Source organism: Mustela nivalis (assembly GCF_964662115.1).
Source record: "Mustela nivalis genome assembly, chromosome: 5".
NCBI classification, from domain to species: domain Eukaryota; kingdom Metazoa; phylum Chordata; class Mammalia; order Carnivora; family Mustelidae; genus Mustela; species Mustela nivalis.
Window position 1 is genome coordinate 55,013,687 of NC_139024.1, and position 22,400 is coordinate 55,036,086.

A 22,400-nucleotide genomic window follows, 5' to 3' on the forward strand; every position below is an offset into this window, starting at 1 on the left:
TCAGCACAATCCTTGTATATATGGGCCTGTGGGAGCCTGCATGTGGGATGCCTCTCAGAATGCTTACCTGCATTGTTTCTCCTGCTGCAGGATATCCTCTGCCTTTAAATAAAAGTTTTATTTGCATATGTTCTATAGAGTCCAGTAATAAGTCTTTTCAAATTCACAGAGGGAAAACTTTGCAATGAACTATATAAAAAGAACTGCAATATGGTTTTATTATTCATTGAATGTTTTATGCTCAGGTGAATATTAAAAGTAGATTAACAGAAATTTTTGAATGTCACATCCATACACTGACTTTTAACTTAAGTAAAATATTTTCTTCAGTGACACTTAATAGAGTTAAAGTTCCACAATCCTACTTACTCCTTAATATGTAAGTAGACCGATCATACTGATGAATAAGCTCCAGAAACTAAATTTTAAATTGTCATTTCCTAAAATGGACATCTACTGATTTTTATCATCTACCACCTCCATTTCTTTTGAGAATCAGCTGATGTTGGTGAAGATGACAATCAGAAAAATTGTACTCTGACACACACACACCCAGAGTTACAGGGAAGATCCTGAGATCCTGTGGTGCCCTGAGCCAGCAAATCACTGAACTATGATGACTGCTTCAGGGTAGTTAAGAGCCATGCCAGGACTATCAAGTTCTTCCCTCCTAAATTATGAAAGTTTGTTTGTCAGAGGAGAGAAACAAGTCCAAAAGAGAAAAGCAAAACTCTCCCCTACACTTACCACACAGAAATACAAAATTTCAGCCCACCAAGATGAAATGACCTTGCAGTCAATAGAGGGAATAAATCCTGCTTAATTTCCACATATTCATAAAACTGTTTATACCTTAAAAATCACCTTGCTCAATCCTGCCATTTTACAGATGATTAAACTAAAGTCCCAGAGAACAGTAATTAACCCCATTAAGTATATCCACACATAGCAAAGCTAGAGTTACATTCCAGGTTGTCTCATTGCAAGGAAAATGTTCTCTGATATTCTTAAAAACCAGATTAAAGGGACCTATCACTATTTTAGTTAGTAAAAAAATCATCTGTTAAGGACTTCAGACACACAGAAGAAAAATTTCTGAAGAAGTATATCAACCATTTTTCTATGCATTGTAAAATTATCTAACATTATATCAAAAATTATCTTAAATGAATCAAATTATTTTTCTTTTCTGGCTATTTTATCATCACTATCTAGAAAACTGCTCTGCCCCTCAAAATAAGAGTTTGCTACCAAACAACTTAAGCAATGAAAGATGTCATCCAAGGATAAACTGAACATAGCTAACCAATCTGGAGAACTGTCTTATGATTCATTTACAGTTCAAGGCCATCATTTCTCAAAGTGTATTTCACAGAGCACTGGAGAAACACAAGATGTTCTCTAAATAAAGGACATTAAAGTCAAATAAATTTGTGAAAAGCCACATAAAATAAGTGCATATATAAACCAGTATAAATAATATTTATGTATGTGTGTGTATGCATATAGATCATACATATATATGATACATATGTATATCCTCCCTCTTAGAAATTCATGGTACACATTAAAAGTGAAGACATCTTATGCTGAAGAAAATGCTCAACTTTAATTCAGCATTTCCAAATCTCTAACTATAACATGGCTTTTCACCAAAAAACTCATTAATATAAGAAAAATTCATATGTGAAAATATTTGGGGTAATACTACTCTAACAATCTTTCAGCCACATCCTACCAAATAAATAACATACCCAGATTTATATTTATTATGATCATATACATATAGCATATCATAATTTTCAGACACTTTCACTTACATTTTGCTTGTTTCATCCAGGATGTACAACAGTGCCTGTTACATGGTAGATCCAATATTTGTTGAATAAATAATCTCCATAAAAACCACACGAAAAGACTAAATTTAATTATCATCTCCATTTATAGATGAGAAGGCTGAAGTTCAGAAAAGTTAACTGACTTCCCAAAGGTCACAGACCCAGAGATTACGGACCCAGGGCTTGACCACAAGTCTTCTGACTTTAAAACCCCGTGTTAGGCTGATGTAATATTATCTCTTCCAAACAGATTATTCAAGGACATCTTATACTATTCTTAACACAAAACATCACATAATTAAGTACTGGTAGGAGTCTTAAAGTACAATCAGTTCCTAGCTGTCAAGGTTTAATACTCATAATGCTTTTTTTTTTTTTTTTAACTTACAAATGTTTTTTAAGAAGATACTTAAAACAACCATTAAATGGACTTAAATAAGAAAAAAGGCAAAATAAAAAAATTTTAAGTCTAGTATATTTAAAGTAATTTACCATAACTGCCACAAAGTAAAAGCAAGAGACCACAACAGAAGACAGTAATGAAAAAATAACCCTAAATTTCAATCCATCAAAGCAGACATTTAGTATACCAAAATTATATACCATAAAGTATGGTTATATATGAACTAAAGGACATCTTGCCATGGCATGAAAAACACATTTTTACACTTTAAGGTGTAAAAATCCATTTAGTTTTGTCACTGAAAACAGCTATCAACATAAATTTAACTTTGGTAGGTTACCTACCACTAAAAATAAGCAGTAAACATTACTACTATCAAAAATAATTCATATTTTATAAATAAACAGTACATATGATCATCTACATTTTTAGGCTGCTATAATATGCAATAAATGCCATCCTACTTAACACCTGCCACAGAAAAAACACTTATTTACATTTTGTTTGGATTCTAATTTTGAAAAAAAAATACTAAATCAAATATTCTTTGTCTTGTTTGTTTGAAAATAAATTTTAGCTAGTGACCCTCTTTTGCTGAGATACCATAAACTTTGTAGAAACTTACTTATGCCATTTCTCAAAGTTTACTCCCAAAGATCTAAGATTTTGATATAAAAAGGGATCAAGATTAAATAGAAAATTTATCATATGGAAACTACCACAATAAAATTAACTCACCCAAGAAACAACAGGTACTAAAAAAGAGAATAAAACTTTGAGGAGGAAGAGTGTGTTGATAGAGTCTCAAAATACTTCCTTCAAATCCTAATATTTACTGATTACAAATACAAATGAAAACGTTATTAATTTCAAAGGAAAAGAACATAATAATAGAGAGATCTAACAGACAGAAGTTTAATCAAGGGATCAAAGGATCAAGGTATAAGACGCTATCAATTTGGACAAATCAAACACAAGTTCCACTTGAGAGGCAGCAAAAAGAATCCATCAAACGCTTTAGGATATTCCAAACCTGAATCTACGCATGAAAAACTATCAGACAAAACCAAATGTGGGCACATTCTATAAAATAATTGACCTAGAATATTCAAAAATTGTCAGTTATGAAAATCAAGAAAAGGCTCAAGAACTGCTTCAGTTTGAAACATGACAACTAAATGTAATCTGCATATAGACCTTTTTGATAAAAGGTAAAACTTGGGTGACACAGGACAATGTTCTTATTTGTAAAAAATAGATACTGGAGTTCCTTATAGATCTATAAAGAACTCTTCAAACTCAACACACACAAAACATACAATCATATAAAAAATGGGCAGAAGATATGAACAGACTCTTCTCCAATGAAGACATACAAATGGCTATCAGACACAAAATGTTCATCATTACTAGCCATCAGGGAGATTCAAATTAAAACTACATTGAGATACCACCTTACACCAGTTAGAATGGACAAAATTAGCAAGACAGGAAACAACATGTGTTGGAGAGGATGTGGAGAAAGGGGAACCCTCTTACACTGTTGGTGGGAATGCAAGTTGGTGCAGCCACTTTGGAGAACAGTGTGGAGATTCCTCAAGAAATTAAAAATAGAGGTTCCCTATGACCCTGCAATTGCACTACTGGGTATTTACCCCAAAGATACAGACGAAGTGAAAAGAAGGGCCATCTGTACCCCAATGTTCATAGCAGCAATGGCAACAGTCGCCAAACTGTGGAAAGAATCAAGATGCTCTTCAACGGATGAATGGATAAGGAAGATGTGGTCCATATACACTATAGAGTATTATGCCACCATTAGAAAGGATGAATACCCAACTTTTGAAGAAATATGAATGGGACTGGAAGAGATTATGCTGAGTGAAATAAGTCAAGCAGAGAGAGTCAATTATCATATGGTTTCACTTATTTGTGGAGCATAACGACTAACATGGAGGACAGGAGAGATGGAGAGGAGAAGGGAGTTGAGGGAAATTGGAAGGGGAGGTGAACCATGACAGAGTATGGGCTCTGAAAAAACAATCTGAGGGTTTTGAAGGGGCGAGGGGTGGGAGGTTGAAGGAACCAGCTGGTGGGTATTATAGAGGGCACGGATTGCCTGGAGCACTGGGTATGGTGCAAAAACAATGAATACTGTTACACTGAAAAGAAATAAAAAATTTAAAAAAATAAAATAAAATGAAAAAAACAGATACTAGAATATTTTGGGGTGACTGGGCAGTATGTCAACAGCTTACTCTCAAATGATTCAAAAGAAAAAAGTGCCATTCTTATTTTAAAAAAAAGATAAAAATTTTGACAGACTTAAAACTACAAAGCCAATGTTGTATATTTCTACTGCCTTTGATACTGGTTCATTTTATCTGAATTTGAAATCAAAGTTTTAAAACTAATCATCTTTTTTGGTTTTCAGGATTCTTAGGTTCGAGAGGTCTTAGGAAATCCGAAAATTTGTGGTAATTTTCAGGTGTATCACCAAGAATGAATAAAGAATGAAAATATATTAAAGAAGAACTGGAACCTCAGTCATAAGGGCTATCTATCCTCTGGATGCATGCATAATAGACCCATAGCAAAGTTAAAATAAGGGCTTTTCCAGATGATTGCTACCACACAGCAATGTATACAATGGGTATGGTGCAAAAACAATGAATACTGTTACACTGAAAAGAAATAAAAAATTTAAAAAAATAAAATAAAATGAAAAAAACATTGTATACTACAATGTGTGGCTTTATGAATTACTGTTTTCTTAAAAAAACAAACAACTCTAAAAACCCATCCTGCCACAGACAGATAAATATTTTAATTTTATTATTTATTTTTTACATTGCAATAATTCAGAATGGACCTATACTTTTTTAAAGTGGGTCCTGATAATTTTAAAGCAAATAATGAAATATGAGCAATACCACAAGGATAATCTTCAATAGACTAAATGTAAAGAATAGTTCCTTTAATCTCTCAAAATCCACTGGTTAAGAGTCTCTTAGGGTGGTTGGAGAATGTAGATTAATAAAGAAATGCAAATTCCTAAACTTCATCCAAAACTCAAGAAAGGTCTTCATAATCTGTTCATGAACACCCTAATTAAACCTCAGAAATTTTATAAATAGCTCTTGCACAGAAAAGAATAAGCAAGCTTGAGACTGCTATCCCAGGAAAGGATGGCTTGCAAGGTTTGCTCTTGGTTGGCATCTGGTAACTGGCTTTCGAGATGGTTTCCACCATTCCTAGACTGATGAGGGTGGCATACTGTGCCTAAGTTGTTCATATGAACAAAATAATTCATGATGAATCCCTGGTTTCCGCTGGACATCTGAAATTCTGATGCATGCTATAAGCAGATAGTGCCTATGGCCTGATTCCAATAAAAGCTCTGGGCTCCTGGGCTCAAATGAACTTCTATGATAGACAACAGTTCACACATCCTGTAATAACTCATTGCTAGAGGAAATAAGCATGTCTTGTGTCACTCTACTGGGAAAGGACCATTGGAAGCTTGAGCCTGGCTTCCTCCAGACTTCATCCTATGTACCGTTTTCCTTTGCTGATTTTGCTCTTCGTCCTTTTGCGGAGACCTGTGAGTCTTTTTAGTAAATCGTTAAACCTGTGGTGATCTTGGGCACCCTTGACATAATACTTCAATGCATAAAATTACCTTCTGTAGAGTTCAAAGTGTTTCCACACACTTTGTATGTGTGTGTTTGTGTGTGTGTGTATTAGCAACTCTGCAATTGATAACTTTAAGATGACAAAGGCTTAAAGTAAGTCCTGTTAACATTCACAAAATTACTTACTTTCTGGACTACTGGACAAGTAATATTCAGAATATAATGTACCATTCGTTTTCTCAAAGTTCAAATTTGACATTTCAATTGTAAATATAGAGATTTTTGTTACCTGGTTGTTATTCATTTCATTACTATATGTATACATATTTTTAATTTCCTCAAAATGAAAGAAAACTCATTCTCAAAAAAAAAAAATCCAAATGTAAACTCAAAATAGTTTGTTGTACATCACAATTTATGTAGGGTTCAAAAGGGATATGTTCTTACCATGTGGAGTGATTGTCTGTATAGGCTTGGCTGGAGACCTCACATTCCATATAGTCAAGGTACCATCTGAATGACTGCAAATAAATTGTTTTCCCTCATGATGCCAAGCAACAGAGTGAATAGCCTATATAAGAGGAGTGAAGAATTCCACTTTTAGAAACAACAATCTAAAAACCAAGCTATACACAATCGGTATTATAATTTTCACTTCAAACTTTTTTGTATTTCCTCATTGGCTACGATACTGCCACTGCGCAAAGCTAACGTTTTCGTATTTCCTAAGCTGAAGTCAATACATTAACTTTACATTCCACAACCCTCTTTAATGCAAATGAGATTTAATATGGTACTGGCACTATTTTAAATTATTTTTACTTTATTCCTTAAGCCAGCATAAGAATGATATAACAGTGATATGTGAATTATTAATGAGCTCAGAAAAACAGAATGTATTCTTATAGATTCTTAGAATAAACTATACCTAAACATAAATTACCATGTAATTAACAACCAATATCTCATCAGAAAAACTGGCTGCATTAAACAGAACACTTTTCTTTAAAGATTTTATTTATTTGAGAAAAGGCAGAGTGAAGGGTAGAAGGAAAAGCACACTCCCTACTGAGCTGGGGAGCCTGATGCTGGGCTCCATCGCAGGACCCTGAGATCATGACCTGAGCCGAAGGCAGTTGCTTAATCGACTTAGCCACCCAGGCACCCCTAATCTTTTATTTTAAAGATTTATCAATTTATTTGAGAGAGAGTGAGCGAGCACACAGGAAAAGGGGAGAGGGAGAGAGAATCTCAAGCAGACTCTGTACTGAGTCTGGAGCCCAACATGGGGCCTGATCTTAAAACCCTGAGATCGTGACCTAAGCTGTAATGAAGAGTCAGAAGCTTAATTGACTGTGCCCCTCAAGTGCCCCCTAAATAAAAGCTTACAACAGTAAAAAGCTTATTCCAGGGACGCCTGGGTGGCTCAGTTGGTTAAGCAGCTGCCTTCGGCTCAGGTCATGATCCCAGCGTCCTGGGATCGAGTCCCACATCGGGCTGCTTGCTCAGCAGGGAGCCTGCTTCTCCCTCTGCCTCTGCCTGCCATTCTGTCTGCCTGTGCTCGCTCTCTCCCTCTCTCTGATAAATAAATAAAATCTTTAAAAAAAAAAAAAAACCTTATGCCATTATACACATGACATTCCATAAACTCAATCTGAAAATCATCCCTTAATAGCCTTAGCAGATGAAATTATTTCTGTAAAATAATTGTTGAGCTAAGGAGCTTTACAAAGCTTTTAAATTTTTTTTTAAGTGATAAGGAAAATACAAGAGAGATCTTCAGTGTTGTCTGAAATATATAAATAAAAACATTCTAATTTTATCATAAATATAAATGCGTATCATATACCTAAATATATAATATTTACAGAGAATCACTATTTCTACTTTGCTAAAGAAAATCATATACATCTTTGTTTAAAAGTACCATTTAGGGGCGCCTGGGTGGCTCAGTGGGTTAAGCCGCTGCCTTCGGCTCAGGTCATGATCTCAGGGTCCTGGGATTGAGTCCCACATCGGGCTCTCTGCTCAGCGGGGAGCCTGCTTCCTCCTCTCTCTCTCTGCCTGCCTCTCTGCCTACTTGTGATCTCTCTCTCTCTCTCTGTCCAATAAATAAATAAAATATATTTTTTTAAAAGTACCATTTAATTTAAAGATGGTATTAAATTATTAACTTTTCCAAAAATAAGTACTAATTACAGGGACCAGTGGTTCACAATTATTTTGGATAACAAAGAGAAACAAATGCCAGAAAATACTCCACAAAAGAATAACCAAATATGAACTTTTGCACTGAAATAAATATACATGATTTTTTCAATTACTTCCGCAATTTTCTAAATACAAATCCAAGTTCATACAAGATACCACTTTTTTCCAATAGCCTCTTTAATACCACTGCATGTAATAACTACACATATGCTATTTATGTTTGTATTATATGTATATATTATCTAAGTATAGTATATTGGTAAGTATATAGTAGTACATATGTAGCATTACGTCCATGTATAAAGTATATGTGTATAATATACACCACATACAAACTATATATGTATAAAACATGCAGTTTTACTTTTTCTTTAGTCCTTTTCAGAAAACGAAGTAGAAATTTATGTAAACAAAATGGGAAAAGTAAATCTAACTAACCAAACCTGAACACCTTTACAATCGGAAGGTGGGTTAGGAGCAAAACTGAATAATTCATGGGAGACGACAATATGAGATATGAAGTAGGTAATAGTATCAACTGGGGTTGAGGAATTTTGTACATAAATTGGCTTATTTTTCCAAGATATGCAATTTCCAGAAGATTCTTAAGAGGTTACTTGATTTTTTAAAAATGGGAGACTACAGATAGAGATGAAGGGAAACAGGAGATATCAAGGATGAAATGGATGGAAACTAACATAATAAATCAGTGACATACAAAGTTGTAGAGAAACATGATGAATTCAGGGTAGAGAAAAAAATGTCGAGAAAAGGGAGGGAAGATGATATAGCTACTGGCATAAGCCACAGAAGCAGTATATACATATCTAAAAAAATTATTTATAAGATGCAGTATCTGACAAGAAATCTTTACTATATTGCAGTGCATGAGGCAGTTAATGGAATAACAGTGTGACAGTATTCTCATCTGTGAAAATGAAAAGAATAGCATGAGGACTGCCTACTCTGAAACATTTTTTAAAACTGTGATATCTAATTATTTGGCTTTGGCAAAAGTAGTACATATGATGTTTTGTGCTATTCTTACCAATTAAGAGACCATCTTTAAGAATACTTCCTGGAAAGATAACAGGCTAGCTATTTACCTATCAAATTTTACACTCACTAACTCAAAATACTGAGGAAATTAGATAAATTCCCTATTTACTTGTTGTGTAAACTGATCAGTATGATTAGAATCATTTCACAGTAAGAGTTGTACGTAAATCTTAGTCCAGCTATTCCTACCTTATAAACTGATAAATACTTAGCAGACTGACACCAAAAATAATCCCTTTTCCTCCAGAAAATAAGATCTTAATATTATATTGTAAAGCAGCATTGACTGCTAGTACAATTACTATTCCTAAAACCTTAGAAGATGTCACTGAAATGACAAAAGAAAAAAATTTTATAATACAGATTTTGATTTTAAATTACAATGCTTACAAACATATGGAAAGGAAATACTGAAAACACTACTTTTATTATTCTCATGTTATCGAATAATAAAGTAAATGTTTATAGTATTGGATGAATTATTTTTTATATATATATGTATAATACATCAAATTGTACAACTTTGGTCCGAATATTTTAATTTATTAACATTTTATTATTATTTCCATTGTAGAAGGGATGCAATGTAATATTGTTTAATTGAGTAAGATAATCATAGAATAATATATTTTTGTAAGATGACTGAGTTGGATAGTAAGTGATTTATAGTTTCTCTAAAGATGTTAACAGGCATAAATTGAAAACACTGCCATTTCCATTAAAAATAAACCAAAATGAAACTATCTTAGCTATTTTAAGAATCCAAACAAATTATTCATTCTTCTAAGCATTATTTTATCTTTGGGGAGTGTGTGCATGTGAGCGTGTATGTGTGTGTGTGTAAGAGAGATAAACAGAAAATAAGCTGTCTTAATAACAGCACCTTTCTAAGCATTGAAAAGATGACCTTAAAGGAGTAAGTGTACCTTTCTAAGCATTGAAAAGACGACCTTAAAGGAGTAAGTGTTTCAATGAGTGTCTATAGGGTGAAATGTAATTTTTAAAAAGCTCTTACTGATTCCAATATTGTGAGTTACAAACATACTATTTCAATATTCTTTTTTAGAAGACTGACATTCTTAAGATAAATGTACTCACAGGGCTAGCAATGTATAAACTATTTTTTTTTTGTATACCTATATTTCTATCTGTAGCTTCTTAGTCTACCAGGAAAAAACAACATGAAACCAGAATACTAAAGTCACGGATCAACTCCAGACATGACAAAGAATAACCTTTAAAATAGTTTGATAAGTACTAAATTACTCTTAAAACATCAATAATGGTATATTTCATTTCTGCCAACACATTAGTTACTATACTAAGAGTACTAGGATCTTAATACTATTGATAGCCTAAAAGGAATGAAATGTCATTGAAGAAATAGAATTCTATATAGATTAATATAATTCTTTATAGATATTCCATGCAGAAAACATCTGTAGAAAATTAGGAATACTACCCCAAGTACACTCAAAGTCTACCGTTTAGACATAAAACCAGGTGAGTGTGTCAATTTGAAAAGTACTATGGTTACACAAAGCAACAAAAAAGCTTAGAGTAAAGATGAATTTCTGCTTCCATTACTCCCACCCATCTAAATCACCTTCAAAAAACCAAATGAACAATTAAAACTGCACCAAGAACGTTTTTGTATTAGAAATGTTCAAAATTGATATCACAATGCTATTTATTTGCCCCAGTGTGATAAAAATGAATATGACTGAAATAATACACCACTGATAGGAAGTAAATATTGGGGGAAGGAAGGTGTGGGGTGGTATTTTGTGAAGGTCTTAAAGTTTTAACCTTCACTGGTGAGAATTATAATCTTTTCTTCAATGTCTAAAATTATACACTTGGCAATCTGCATTAAAAATCAAATATAAAGCATTTTTATATGAAATAAGCACATAAAATAGCATGAACTCATGGAAATATAGCCAGAAATTTTCACTCAGTTTACCTTAGAACAAGTCAATTTAGAAGTTAGATCTTACATTCACAGCACTATTATTTAAATGTAGTCACTATGTTACTATTTATTAATGTTTTATGACTTTGCATCTCTACTGGATATGTTTATTAATCTGAAGCTTTTTTATAATTTGTCAGGTTTTGGTATGAAAATTATGAGGCCCTCACAGGATGAAATGGGTAGTATACCCTCCTCCATTTTTAGAAGGAGTTTGGGTACAGTGAGTACTATTTGGTAAAATTTACCAGTAAGCCCTACGAACCTAGAGTTTTCTTCATGGGAAACATTTTCATTAAAAATTCAAATTCTTTAATAGACATAAAGCTACTCAGATTAACTATTTCTCCTAGAAGGAGATATAGAACTTTCAAAGAATTTGGTGTCTTTCAAGGCATTTGGCCACTTCATTTACATTGAAATCATTGGTATGAAATTGCACGTATTTCCTTACCAATCTCTGCATTTCTGTAGAATTGAAGTAATAATCTCCTTTTACATGCCTATTATGGTAATTTGTGTCTTTTCTCTTTTTGTCACTGTGGCTGTTTACCCATTTTATCAATCTCCACAAAATGAGGATTTTACCAATTTTCTCTGTTGTTTTTATGCTATCTATTTCATTGATTGGTTATTTCAATTCCACAGCTTACTCTGGATTTAATTTGCTCTTCTTGTTTCTCATGATGGAAGCTGAGGCCATTGATTTGAGACACTTCTTGTTTCCTAACATTAACAATGTTTTACTGAATCTCTAGCAGCATTTCATGGACTTTAATATGTTTCTATTTTCACCTTTTTCTTTTCAGTGTAAAATAGTTCCTCATTTTTTGTTTCTTCTTTGATCCATGGGTCATTTTAAAGTATATTGTTTCACTTTCAAATATTTGTAGTTTTTTCATCTATCTTATTATTTTTAATTCTAGTAGAGTAAATGAATATGATTTTAATGATTTCAATATTTCTAAAATTATGATTGATTTTATGGCACAAACTATGTTCTGTTTTGGTGAATATTTTATGTGTCCTTGAATAGAATGGTGTTCTGGTGTTGAGGAGCACACCTGGCTATCTACTTTGTTGATACTAATACAGCCATTTCAGCACTCTTGTAATTTGGTGCTAACATTACTTTTCCATCTTTTTGCTAACACTTCTGGGTCTTTACATTTAAAGTGGGTTTTTAATAGTGTAGAGTTTGATCTTCCTTTGTGATCTAATTTGACAATCTTTGCCATTTATTTGGGGGTATTCAAAGGACTGCATTTAATATGATTACTGACATAGCTGGGTCTAAATCTGTCGCTCTGTTATTTTTTTTTCTATTTCCCCCATTTGTTCTTTGTTCCTCCTTTTCTCTTCTGTCTCCTTTTGGATTGAAAATTTTTTAAATTTCATTTTATATTCCTCTTTGGCTTAACTATCTAGGTTACTGTTGTTGCACTGGTATTTCCTTTAGCATTTATAGCATGTATCTTTATCCTATCAAACTTCACCTTCAAGTAATATCGTAACACTGCAGGTAGAATATAATAACTTGCAAAAAGATTCTGTCTCCTGACCTTTGTGCTACTGTCATCTGCATTTTATTTCTGCATGTCAGAAATCCTACAAAGCATTTTTATCATTTTTGACTTGCATAATAACCTCTTAAAGAGAATAAAAAAATTTTAAAACTTCTATATCTACCTACATATCTACCATTTCTGGTATCCTTTATTCCTTTGAGTAGACCCATATTTCCATTAATATCACTTGCTGTTGCATGAAAATCTTTTGAGTATGTCTTGCAGTGAAGGTTTGTAAGTGATGAATTCTTTGAGTTTTTGATGTGTGTAAAGCATTTTCCTTTTGTTTTGAAAAGATAGTTTTGCTGAATATAAAATGCTAGGTTGACAATTTTTTCTTTCAGTACTATAAAGGTATTGTTCTACTGTGTTCTGGCTTGCACTGTTTGTAAGGAAACCATTGTTCCTCGGTATTTAATGTGTTCCCTTCCCACAACCTCTGGTTGCCTTTAAGATGTCCTGTACCACTAATTCTAGTTTTAAGCAACTGAAATATGTGCTTTTACATAGCTTTCTTTCATTTTCCTTCTGCTTTCAGTTCACAGAACTTCTGGGATATCTATATCTATTATAGGGTTTGTAGTTGACATCAAATTTGGAAATATCTGCATCATTATTTCTTCAAATACACTTTCTGTCCATGCTCCTTCTTCTGGAACTATTACACATAGATTAGTCTGCTTGAAGTTGAAGCACAGTTAACTGATATTCTGCTCCTTATCTCCCATCTTTCATACTGAGCAGTTTCACTGCTGTATCTTCAAGTTTATTATCTTCTCTTCTGCAAGATCAAATCTTTTGGTAAACCAATCCAGAGTATTTTTTTTATCTCAGACATTTTCTTTTTTTCATCTCTAGAAGTTCCACTTAGGACAAGAAGAATTGAAAAATTCTTTTCAACATGTTTATACTTTCACTTACCTCCTGTAGCACATAGAACCTATTTAGTAACATTTGTTTTAATATCCTTGCCTACTAAATCTATCACCTGTGCCATTTCAGAGTCTGATTCTAATGACTGAATTCTCTTCATTTTGTATTATACTTTCTGGCTTCTTTCTATGCCTCAGATTTTTATTTGGATGCTAACTACTGTGAAATTTATGGTGGGTTATTATTATATCCCTTGTAATATTTGTTGAGCTTTTTTGAGTAGTCATGTTATTTGAAAACAGTTTAGACTTCTCAAGTCTTGATTTTAAGCTTTGTTAGGCCCTCCAGATGTGTCTTTGGGATTAGTGTAGCCCCACTACTGAGGTAATACCTTTTGAGTACTTTTCCTGATGTTCTGTGCGTTACAAGATTTCTCCACTCTGTTACTAATGTAATCTATTCTTGGCCCTGTGTGCTACTACAATTGTTTTGCCTATTCCTTTTTGATGGATCTTTTCTAAGCCTCACAGTCACACACTAATCAGTATTTACCTTAAAACTCAGGGTAGGGTGTTCCCTGTACACTTCTCTTTCTCTACGTAGTTCACTACCCTTTGGTACCTTATCTTAGCTACAAACACTTCAGCTTCCCCCAAATTCCCAATTCTGTTTCCTTAATTCAGAGCAACTGTGGAGTTCCCACCTAGGTTTCCTCTTTATGTACTGAGACCTGGAAAATCTCTGGGCCATAAGCTAAGGCAACTAAATGGCTCCCCTTGTTTGTTTACTCTCTAAGGAATCACTGTTCTTACTACTTGCTATCTAATTTCTAAAAATACATGAAATTATTTTTTGTTTCATGTATTTTTCCAAGTATTTGTTTAAGGCAAGAGGGTAAATCCAGTCACTGTGACTCTATAATGGCTAAAACCAAGATCACTATCTAAATTCATAAGAAGCAAAACAAAAAAAAAAGGTGAATTTTTAAAATCTGCTCTGATTTTAGTTTAAAAAATAGATTTACAGGACAAAACTTCCAATGAGATTAAAAGAGACCTTTATTAAAAATGTTCTTTTTTTAACAAGATGGGATTGGGAGGGAGACAAACCATAAGTGACTCTTAATCTCACAAAACAAACTGAGGGTTGCTGGGGGTGGGGGGTTGGGAGAAGGGGGGTGGGATTATGGACATTGGGGAGGGTATGTGCTTTGGTGAGTGCTGTGAAGTGTGTAAACCTGGCGATTCACAGACCTGTACCCCTGGGGATAAAAATATATGTTTATAAAAAATAAAAAATTTAAAAAAAATGTTCTTTTTTATATTTTTAGGATCTTGATTAGTGAACCACAGTGAATACTAACTAAAAACTTTGAAAATAAAAAGCATGATAAAACACAAAACAAAAAGTATGCAGCTATGAAAACAAAGGAAATTCTTTTAGCCATGCTTACAAAGACCACATACAAACATTTATGAAGTATTCCAAGTATTATTATAGTTACTCAATATAATCTGCTGTTTTAAGTAACTGAACGCAATGATATGAAGACATATTTTGTCTTAAAAATAAGCAAAACCAGTTATACATTTCCTAGCTCTATTCATTGAATTAGAAATCATGACCCTGCTAATCCTCAGATTATAGTTACTAGATATCATTTCACACTGAAAGAAGCCACATTTCATAAGAAAAAAATCTTATTCTAGGTTAGAAACAAAAATATACAAGATTAATAGTTAATACCTCTTTGTAACAGAAAGCAGGGAAGCCATCTAAGACTATTATCAAAAAAGAACTCAGGAACCAAAAGGAGGTGGTTCATGACCAAAATGGGAGAATTTGAAAATCAAAAAGGACAATAATGTCAGTGTATTGAAGTGCATCAAATATGTTTAAATCTTTAAGTATATAATGAAACTAAAAGGAAGAACAGATTGGTCACCACTGGGATCATTACAGAACCCCTTTAGAATAAATACTGAAATAAAAGATAAGAATCATTTATGCTTTCCTTTATTAACTATACTACTATTTAACCAAATAGTAGGTGAGAAGTTTCTCTTTACACTAAAGTGCCTGAGCTAATAAAAGGGAAGGAATTACAGAATTAGAACATCTTCATTTTGCAACCTGTATGTATTAATAAATCTAGGCTTTGAACAGCACTGGGTGCTAACCTCACAGACACTAACACTCCAACTGACAGAAGAGCATCAGCATCATTTAAGAAGAAAGCTAGCTAAAAATGAAAAATGAACCTGAATTTGGTCAAGACTCAGTAACCTATCTATTTTATAGGAAACCTAAGGGGGAGTAAAAAAAAAAAAAAAAATGTTAAACACAAGTGTTAAGCCCTAGATTTTTCTAGAACATGAGAACATTTTTTCTGGAATCAGAAAAATCTAGTCTTTGAGAAACTATCTTCAGTGAATACATGGCCAAAAGGAAGGAATGAAATAAGAAAGGGAAAGCAAAGAGTAAGAGGAGTGGCCTACAGTTTAAAAGAAACACAAAAGACATTAATCAATCACAGTTAATCTCTATTTGGATCTTAAAGCAAGCAAAACTATAACTGTCTACAGTATACTATCAGTTGTCTATAATACAGAAATAGGATTTATTTAGGATACATTTATTAATTTGCTTATAGATAACAGAATACCTCTAGAAGAATACATGAGAATCTGGTCACACGGGTACCAGAATTAAGGCGATTAGATGGCCAAATAACAGGAATGGAAAAGAGATTGTTTTTAAATCATTTGAGATACGGGATTATCTATTTTATTTATGTGTGTGTGTGTGTGTGTGTGTTACTGCAATTACAAAGGCTGCCTCAACTAAAATCACCAATTAAGTTCTTAAAGAATCTACTCTGAATTAGAAAAATGACAATAATATTTGATTAGTAAAAATAGTATTACCTCATCATACGTGTATCTGTAGTCGGCTTTCTTTGATTTGAGGTCCCATAACACTACTGTTCCTGATTCAAAGCCAATCAAAAGCTGTAATAAAAGACAATTTCACATGACCTAGGAATGACATTATGTGAAACATTTATATGCTGACAATAAAGATAACTATTATCATTTGTATCTTCAAGGATAAAGTTATAATTAATTAAACATCTGCACTGACAATCACATGAATGACAAATGAGAATAGTGCACTGCATATTTATATGCCTTTGATGATTATGGACTTAACTTATATAACTAATTATTGAGAAAGAAAATAGTAACATTTTGAAGTCCTGAGTGTATATTTTCATTAATATAACATAATAAATTAAAATAAAAATTAACATTTGTATGTGCTTTAAAGTTTACAAACTTTAAGGTAAACATTATCAGGCAATGTCATTGACTCATCTATTGAAAAGTTCCAAGTTATATCTAGCCTAGATCCTTCTCATAAGATTCAGACTCTTACTTCCAGTGGTGACAGTGAAGTTATCCTCTTTGACCAATCCTACTAATTTTTCCAATGTTGTTTTAGCTATCATTTCCTTTAAGAAGCCTTCCCTGACCTACCAAATGTAAATCAATCCCATTTCTATGTGTTCCAACAGCACTGTGTACATTTTTTAATCTGAAGGGTCACTACACAATAATGGCCTTTTCCTTAGCTGAATTCTCTTATTGACTATAACACTAGTTTATTTAGGCAAGGACTCTTCTTATATTGTTCACCACTACCATAAGGCACAGAGCTTGACTGATATGTTGTAGGTACTTAATACGTTTTTTTGTGAATGAATATCTAGCCTCTACTGCCCACAAATCTCCACCTTGACATTTTTCAAATCTCAATATCCCCTTTGCTTGAAACCTCCTATTCTTTTATTCACTGAGTGATCTATTCATTTTTTAAGTCCCAATTTAGTATTGCTCCCTTGGGTAAGCCAGCCCCCAATTCTTCTAGATAGATTAAGATCCTCCTTCTCCTATGTTAGCACATGCATTTTCACCTATATGTCTCTAATATCCTGCCTAGTGCACAGGAGATGCTCAATAAATGTTTATTTAGTGAATACATATATGATTAGTAGGTAGCCAATACTTCATGTAATCTGGGGATATGAACATAGTTAGGGCAGACCTAGGTTTTTTTTGTTGTTGTTGTTGTTTTTTTTTTTAAGATTTCCATTTATTTGAGAGAGAGCCAGAGAGAGAACATGAGCAGAGGGGAAGGACAGAGGCAGAAGCAGACTCCCCACTAAATAGGGAGCCAGATGTGGGGCTTAATCATCCTGTCCTGAGCCAAAGACAGACCCTTAACCACTGAACCACCCAGGTGTCCCCAAACCCAGTAATTTTAATAAGATAGCAATTTAGTGGAGTTCAGACTACAGGGATACTTGGAGGGGCAATAACTGAAGCTAACAAAACTCTCCTCACCTTTGTAGGAAGTACAGTTAATTTTGCTACATAAATTGTTCTTGCCTAGGCAATGTGACATATATACTCCTTCTAAAAAAACTGGTATTTGTTTCCTTTATCTTTTCCTAGTCCTTCTAAATATCTTAGACATGTGACTAACTGAGCACTGGATTGGCTCAGGGCACAGGTCACTTAAGCTCTAGTCTTAAACATCTGTTACTTAGAAGCCATGTAACATTAAGGAAATAATTTTACCCATCCAGATCTTAATAACAAGAGGGTTATAGTAAGTTTTAACCCCCTTCAGCCAGCTCTAACATCCTAAGAATGTTAGAAATCTATGCTAACAGGTTAAGCTTTAATCCACATAACCTCTAAGTATTAAAAAATCAAAAAGCTAACTTAAAGACATAGTATTTATTCTCACTAGAATCTTTCATAACTCAGAGATACTAATTTGTATTCTGCTGGCTAGTTTCCTTTTATTTTTTATTTCATAAAAGCATTAATGGGCATGCTGAATATGAATTAACTCTCTACATCAATAACTCTGGGAATGAAATCAGAAGAATCAGTATTCAAAATCCCAGCTTCACCGATATCTAGCTTTGTACCTCTGGAACACAAAATCACACGAAGTCTTTGCCTCTTCATCTGTAAATTAGGGAAGATAACTAACTTAAAAATTGTTAAGATGATAGAATAAAATAGTGCATATAAAGTAGAAAGCACAGTGCCCAAAACAAAGGAGAATTCAGTAAGTGGTAGTTATTACTGTTATCATCATAAGTCATTTTACACTAATACCTAACTTCCTTCACTAAAACCTTTGCTTAATGTGGTGGCGTCTACCATAAGGTTAGTTTTGGAGGAAGCTGCCCTGTCACTTTATACCTTTCTTTAGCAACACAGTGTCACAGAGATCTTTGGAAAACAGTAGAGTCACTGATATAAAGTGGATTTTTCTATTAGAAATCAAATGTTGGACAATATTATCTATTCCAGTACCTTAGTATTTCAAAAATGTTTGAGTGAGGTTAACTCCGGAAACTAAGGAGAATAACATAATACCAGGTTTCAAAAAAATGAGGATAATAATAAGCATTATACACAATTTATTTATACAATAAATTAAGTATACACTAAGGCATTATTATTTTTATGTTGGGTACTATGGGAAACATAAACCTTCATAAATATTTTCTCTATGCTTTTGGGGGTCTTTCAAGTTCAGGGGAAGTGAGATGTGCACATATTTCTAATACATGGCAATATGTGGCAAATACTATAAAACTTGTACAACTAAGGTGTTAATGAATTTGGAATTGAAAGAAAGCATTTTTAGTCAGGATTATCAGCAAAGATATCATGAAAGAAATACATTTAATCTGAGTTTCATAATGTGGGTAGGTATTCAGCAAAGAGAGAATAGTGGGAAAGCATTTCAAACAGAGAGAGACTCACATAAAGGAGCCATGGAGGCATTAATGAGCAGCTCAAATATAGAAAATAACTATTTACTTCAGCACAGCATTCTGATAAAGATATTCTGAAAGACAATAAAACCTAGGGCTATGTTTTAAGGAAATTTATTTTGTTAGCTACTGTAGAACCACTGAAAACTTTTTTTAACAGGAGAGCAATAATATTAAAATGGCATTCTAAGAAGATTGATGTGGAAATGGCTCATCAATGGGTTGGAACACCTTGAACTTTAGTAGTCATAAGACTGAATAGAAAAGAGACACTGCATAGAAAGGACTGAAATGACTTATCTACTGAATCCGGGTAGAAGGGAGGAAAGTTTTCAATTCTCTTGCCATGCCTCCCACCAGAAGTCTTGGCTTCTATACAAGAACTTTGTAGCAAGGAAAATGGAGTGGAGGTATGTACAGGCTACTGTAACTTGCTCTGTGTGAAGTTTCCCTCAAAACATGCATTTGTATGATTACAAGCTAACTCCAAACAGTATAGCTATCCTTTTATTTTCCTACCAGCAAATAACAGAATAGTGTTCACATACAGGCTAGACCATTCCCACCAACTGAGGGAAGAAAAAACCTCTACAAAATCTAGAAATTTCATTTCACTGACTTCTGATAGTGATAAACATCCTGGTGTTTATGTAGGCTAATATCATAAAATTATATAAGTAGAGAAATATCATTAAATAGAACTACTTAAGAGATTGAATTAGTAAAGAGATTCATGGAAAAGGCAATTTTATTATTATTTTTTTTTCTACATTAATGGTTCAGATTTATTTTATCCATACTTCTTTTTTTTAATTTATTTTTTATTTATTTTCAGCATAACAGTATTCATTATTTTTTCACCACACCCAGTGCTCCATGCAATCTGTGCCCTCTATAATACCCACCACCTGGTACCCCAACTTCCCACCACCCCCCGCCACTTCAAACCCCTCAGATTGTTTTTCAGAGTCCGTAGTCTCTCATGGTTCACCTCCCCTTCCAATTTCCCCCAACTCCCTTCTCCTCTCTAACTCCCCATGTCTTCCATGCTATTTGTTATGCTCCACAAATAAGTGAAACCATATGATAACTGACTCTCTCTGCTTGACTTACTTCACTCGGCATAATCTCTATTTTTAAGTGTATTAACAAATCTAAACAACAATTAGATACTGACTATATGAAACTGGTTTGAATATAAAAAATGAAGTACTATTTAAAAAAATATATTATTAATCTAGGCTATCTAAGAAGAAAATTTTAAGGGAGATGAGATATAGACAACTCTAACATAAGGCATTATGTGATAAATATTACAAAAATTGTATAAGGGTTGAAAATAATTCAAAACCAAAAGAAAACAGTTTTTGCCAGGATTACCAGAAAATATTAATAAACTAAAAATAAATTAATAACTTTACAAGTAATTATTAAATTTTATCTGTCTTAGGGGCTTTTGTTCTTTAAATTATAAATTATTCTAAATATTTCACTTGTTCTTCATAATATATAAATAAACCAGTACACGTCTTTGACGTACAACTTTTGCTAGAAATCTCAATTTTGCCAAGTAAATGTATGTGATACTAGAACACTTTATTTTTAAAAAATACCAAAATCCATGCATTTAATAAATATGTATTTTTAGAAAAAAAATTCTACCTTTCCTTCATCCATTGGGTTATCGCTTATATGGACAACTGGTCCTGGATGAGATTTAGATGACCTAAAACAGAACAGTAAGTTTTTTTCTCAATTAAATATTTCAATACAACTATATATTCATCACAATGAAAACAATGAATGAAAAATAAATATATATTTACTAAGGAGGAAGACAATTCAGTAAGTGATGTATAAGAGATGAATAGTTCTTAATATGGATTAAGATAGGAATCAGAAGAAAAATATGGATAGGGGTTAAATACATGGGTTAAATATGTGATAAGGATCAGGGAGTGCATTTGTGATGAATACTGGGTATTGCATGGAAGTGCTGAAACACCATATTGTTTTGTACCCCTGAAACTAATATTATACTGTATGTTACCTAATTGGAATTTAAATAAAAACTGAAAAAAAAGAAAAAAAAGGGAATGGAAAGAAAAACAGTGACACTGATACAAGTCAGCAAAATTTATAAGTATACTTTCTATATAAGAGAGAATCTTCAATTAAGGATTTTAGCACACACATAAAAAAAAAACCCTATTCTCATGGTATAATCCTCAGAATTAATATTTTTAAATAGAGCATCATCTAAAATTTTGCTATCTTATTTTACTCAACTCTAGCCTCCAAATGGGGCATCTCATCCAGTTTCATAGTTCACAAGAAAAATAGAAAAAATTCTATTGTGTTTTTTAAAAAGTCAACAAAAATAATGCTACTGTACTTGGTCAAAGAAAAAAAAGTCATACAGCTAAGAATGGAGCTGAGCTTATGCCCACACAGTAGGAATAAGCACCTCCCTATTCATAAATTCCGAGGGCTTGAGACACCAGTCCAGTTGATGAGAGATCTTTGTGAAACCATAAAGACATCTGTACTAAGCCTACCCACTAGATATCATGATCAATTCACAGAACAGAGAGCAAAACCCACACCTTATACTAAGGGAGTGAGATATGATAGTATCCTTGTCACAGGAAAGAAAACCAAGTTTAATACACTATCACAGGTGCACCAAGACATTACTGAAGAGAGATGCTACCAATTTATCTTTAATGTCAAATCCTGTGGAATGAAACAGCACAGAACTATTTATTAAAAAAAAAAAACAACATTGAAAATTAACCTTGCCAAAATCCTTAAATTTTGATTTTTATGTCTAAATAATACAAGAAATAACTTGAGGTAAGATATAAAGATGAGATTCGAACACTGAGTGCAAAGTTGGTGCTAAGGATCCTTACAGCCTTACAGCTCAACCATGTTCTTGATGTTAAAACAATTATTATATCACAATTAGGGGA

The 22,400-nt window shown here is 33.1% G+C and overlaps 1 protein-coding gene across 6 annotated transcripts in view; it reads right to left on the reverse strand.

The window, feature by feature from the left end:
• The window catches only part of STXBP5 (syntaxin binding protein 5), a 175,984-nt gene that overhangs the window by 104,459 nt on the left and 49,125 nt on the right, over positions 1 to 22,400 (reverse strand). For all 6 annotated transcript variants that reach the window (XM_082730336.1, XM_082730334.1, XM_082730332.1 and 3 more), the window contains exons 6-8: positions 21,088 to 21,151; positions 16,490 to 16,573; positions 6,324 to 6,447 (exon numbers count right to left, since the gene is read on the reverse strand). In XM_082730336.1, coding sequence (XP_082586462.1) covers positions 6,324 to 6,447; positions 16,490 to 16,573; positions 21,088 to 21,151 — 272 coding nt within the window. The remainder of the gene's footprint in view (positions 1 to 6,323; positions 6,448 to 16,489; positions 16,574 to 21,087; positions 21,152 to 22,400) is intronic.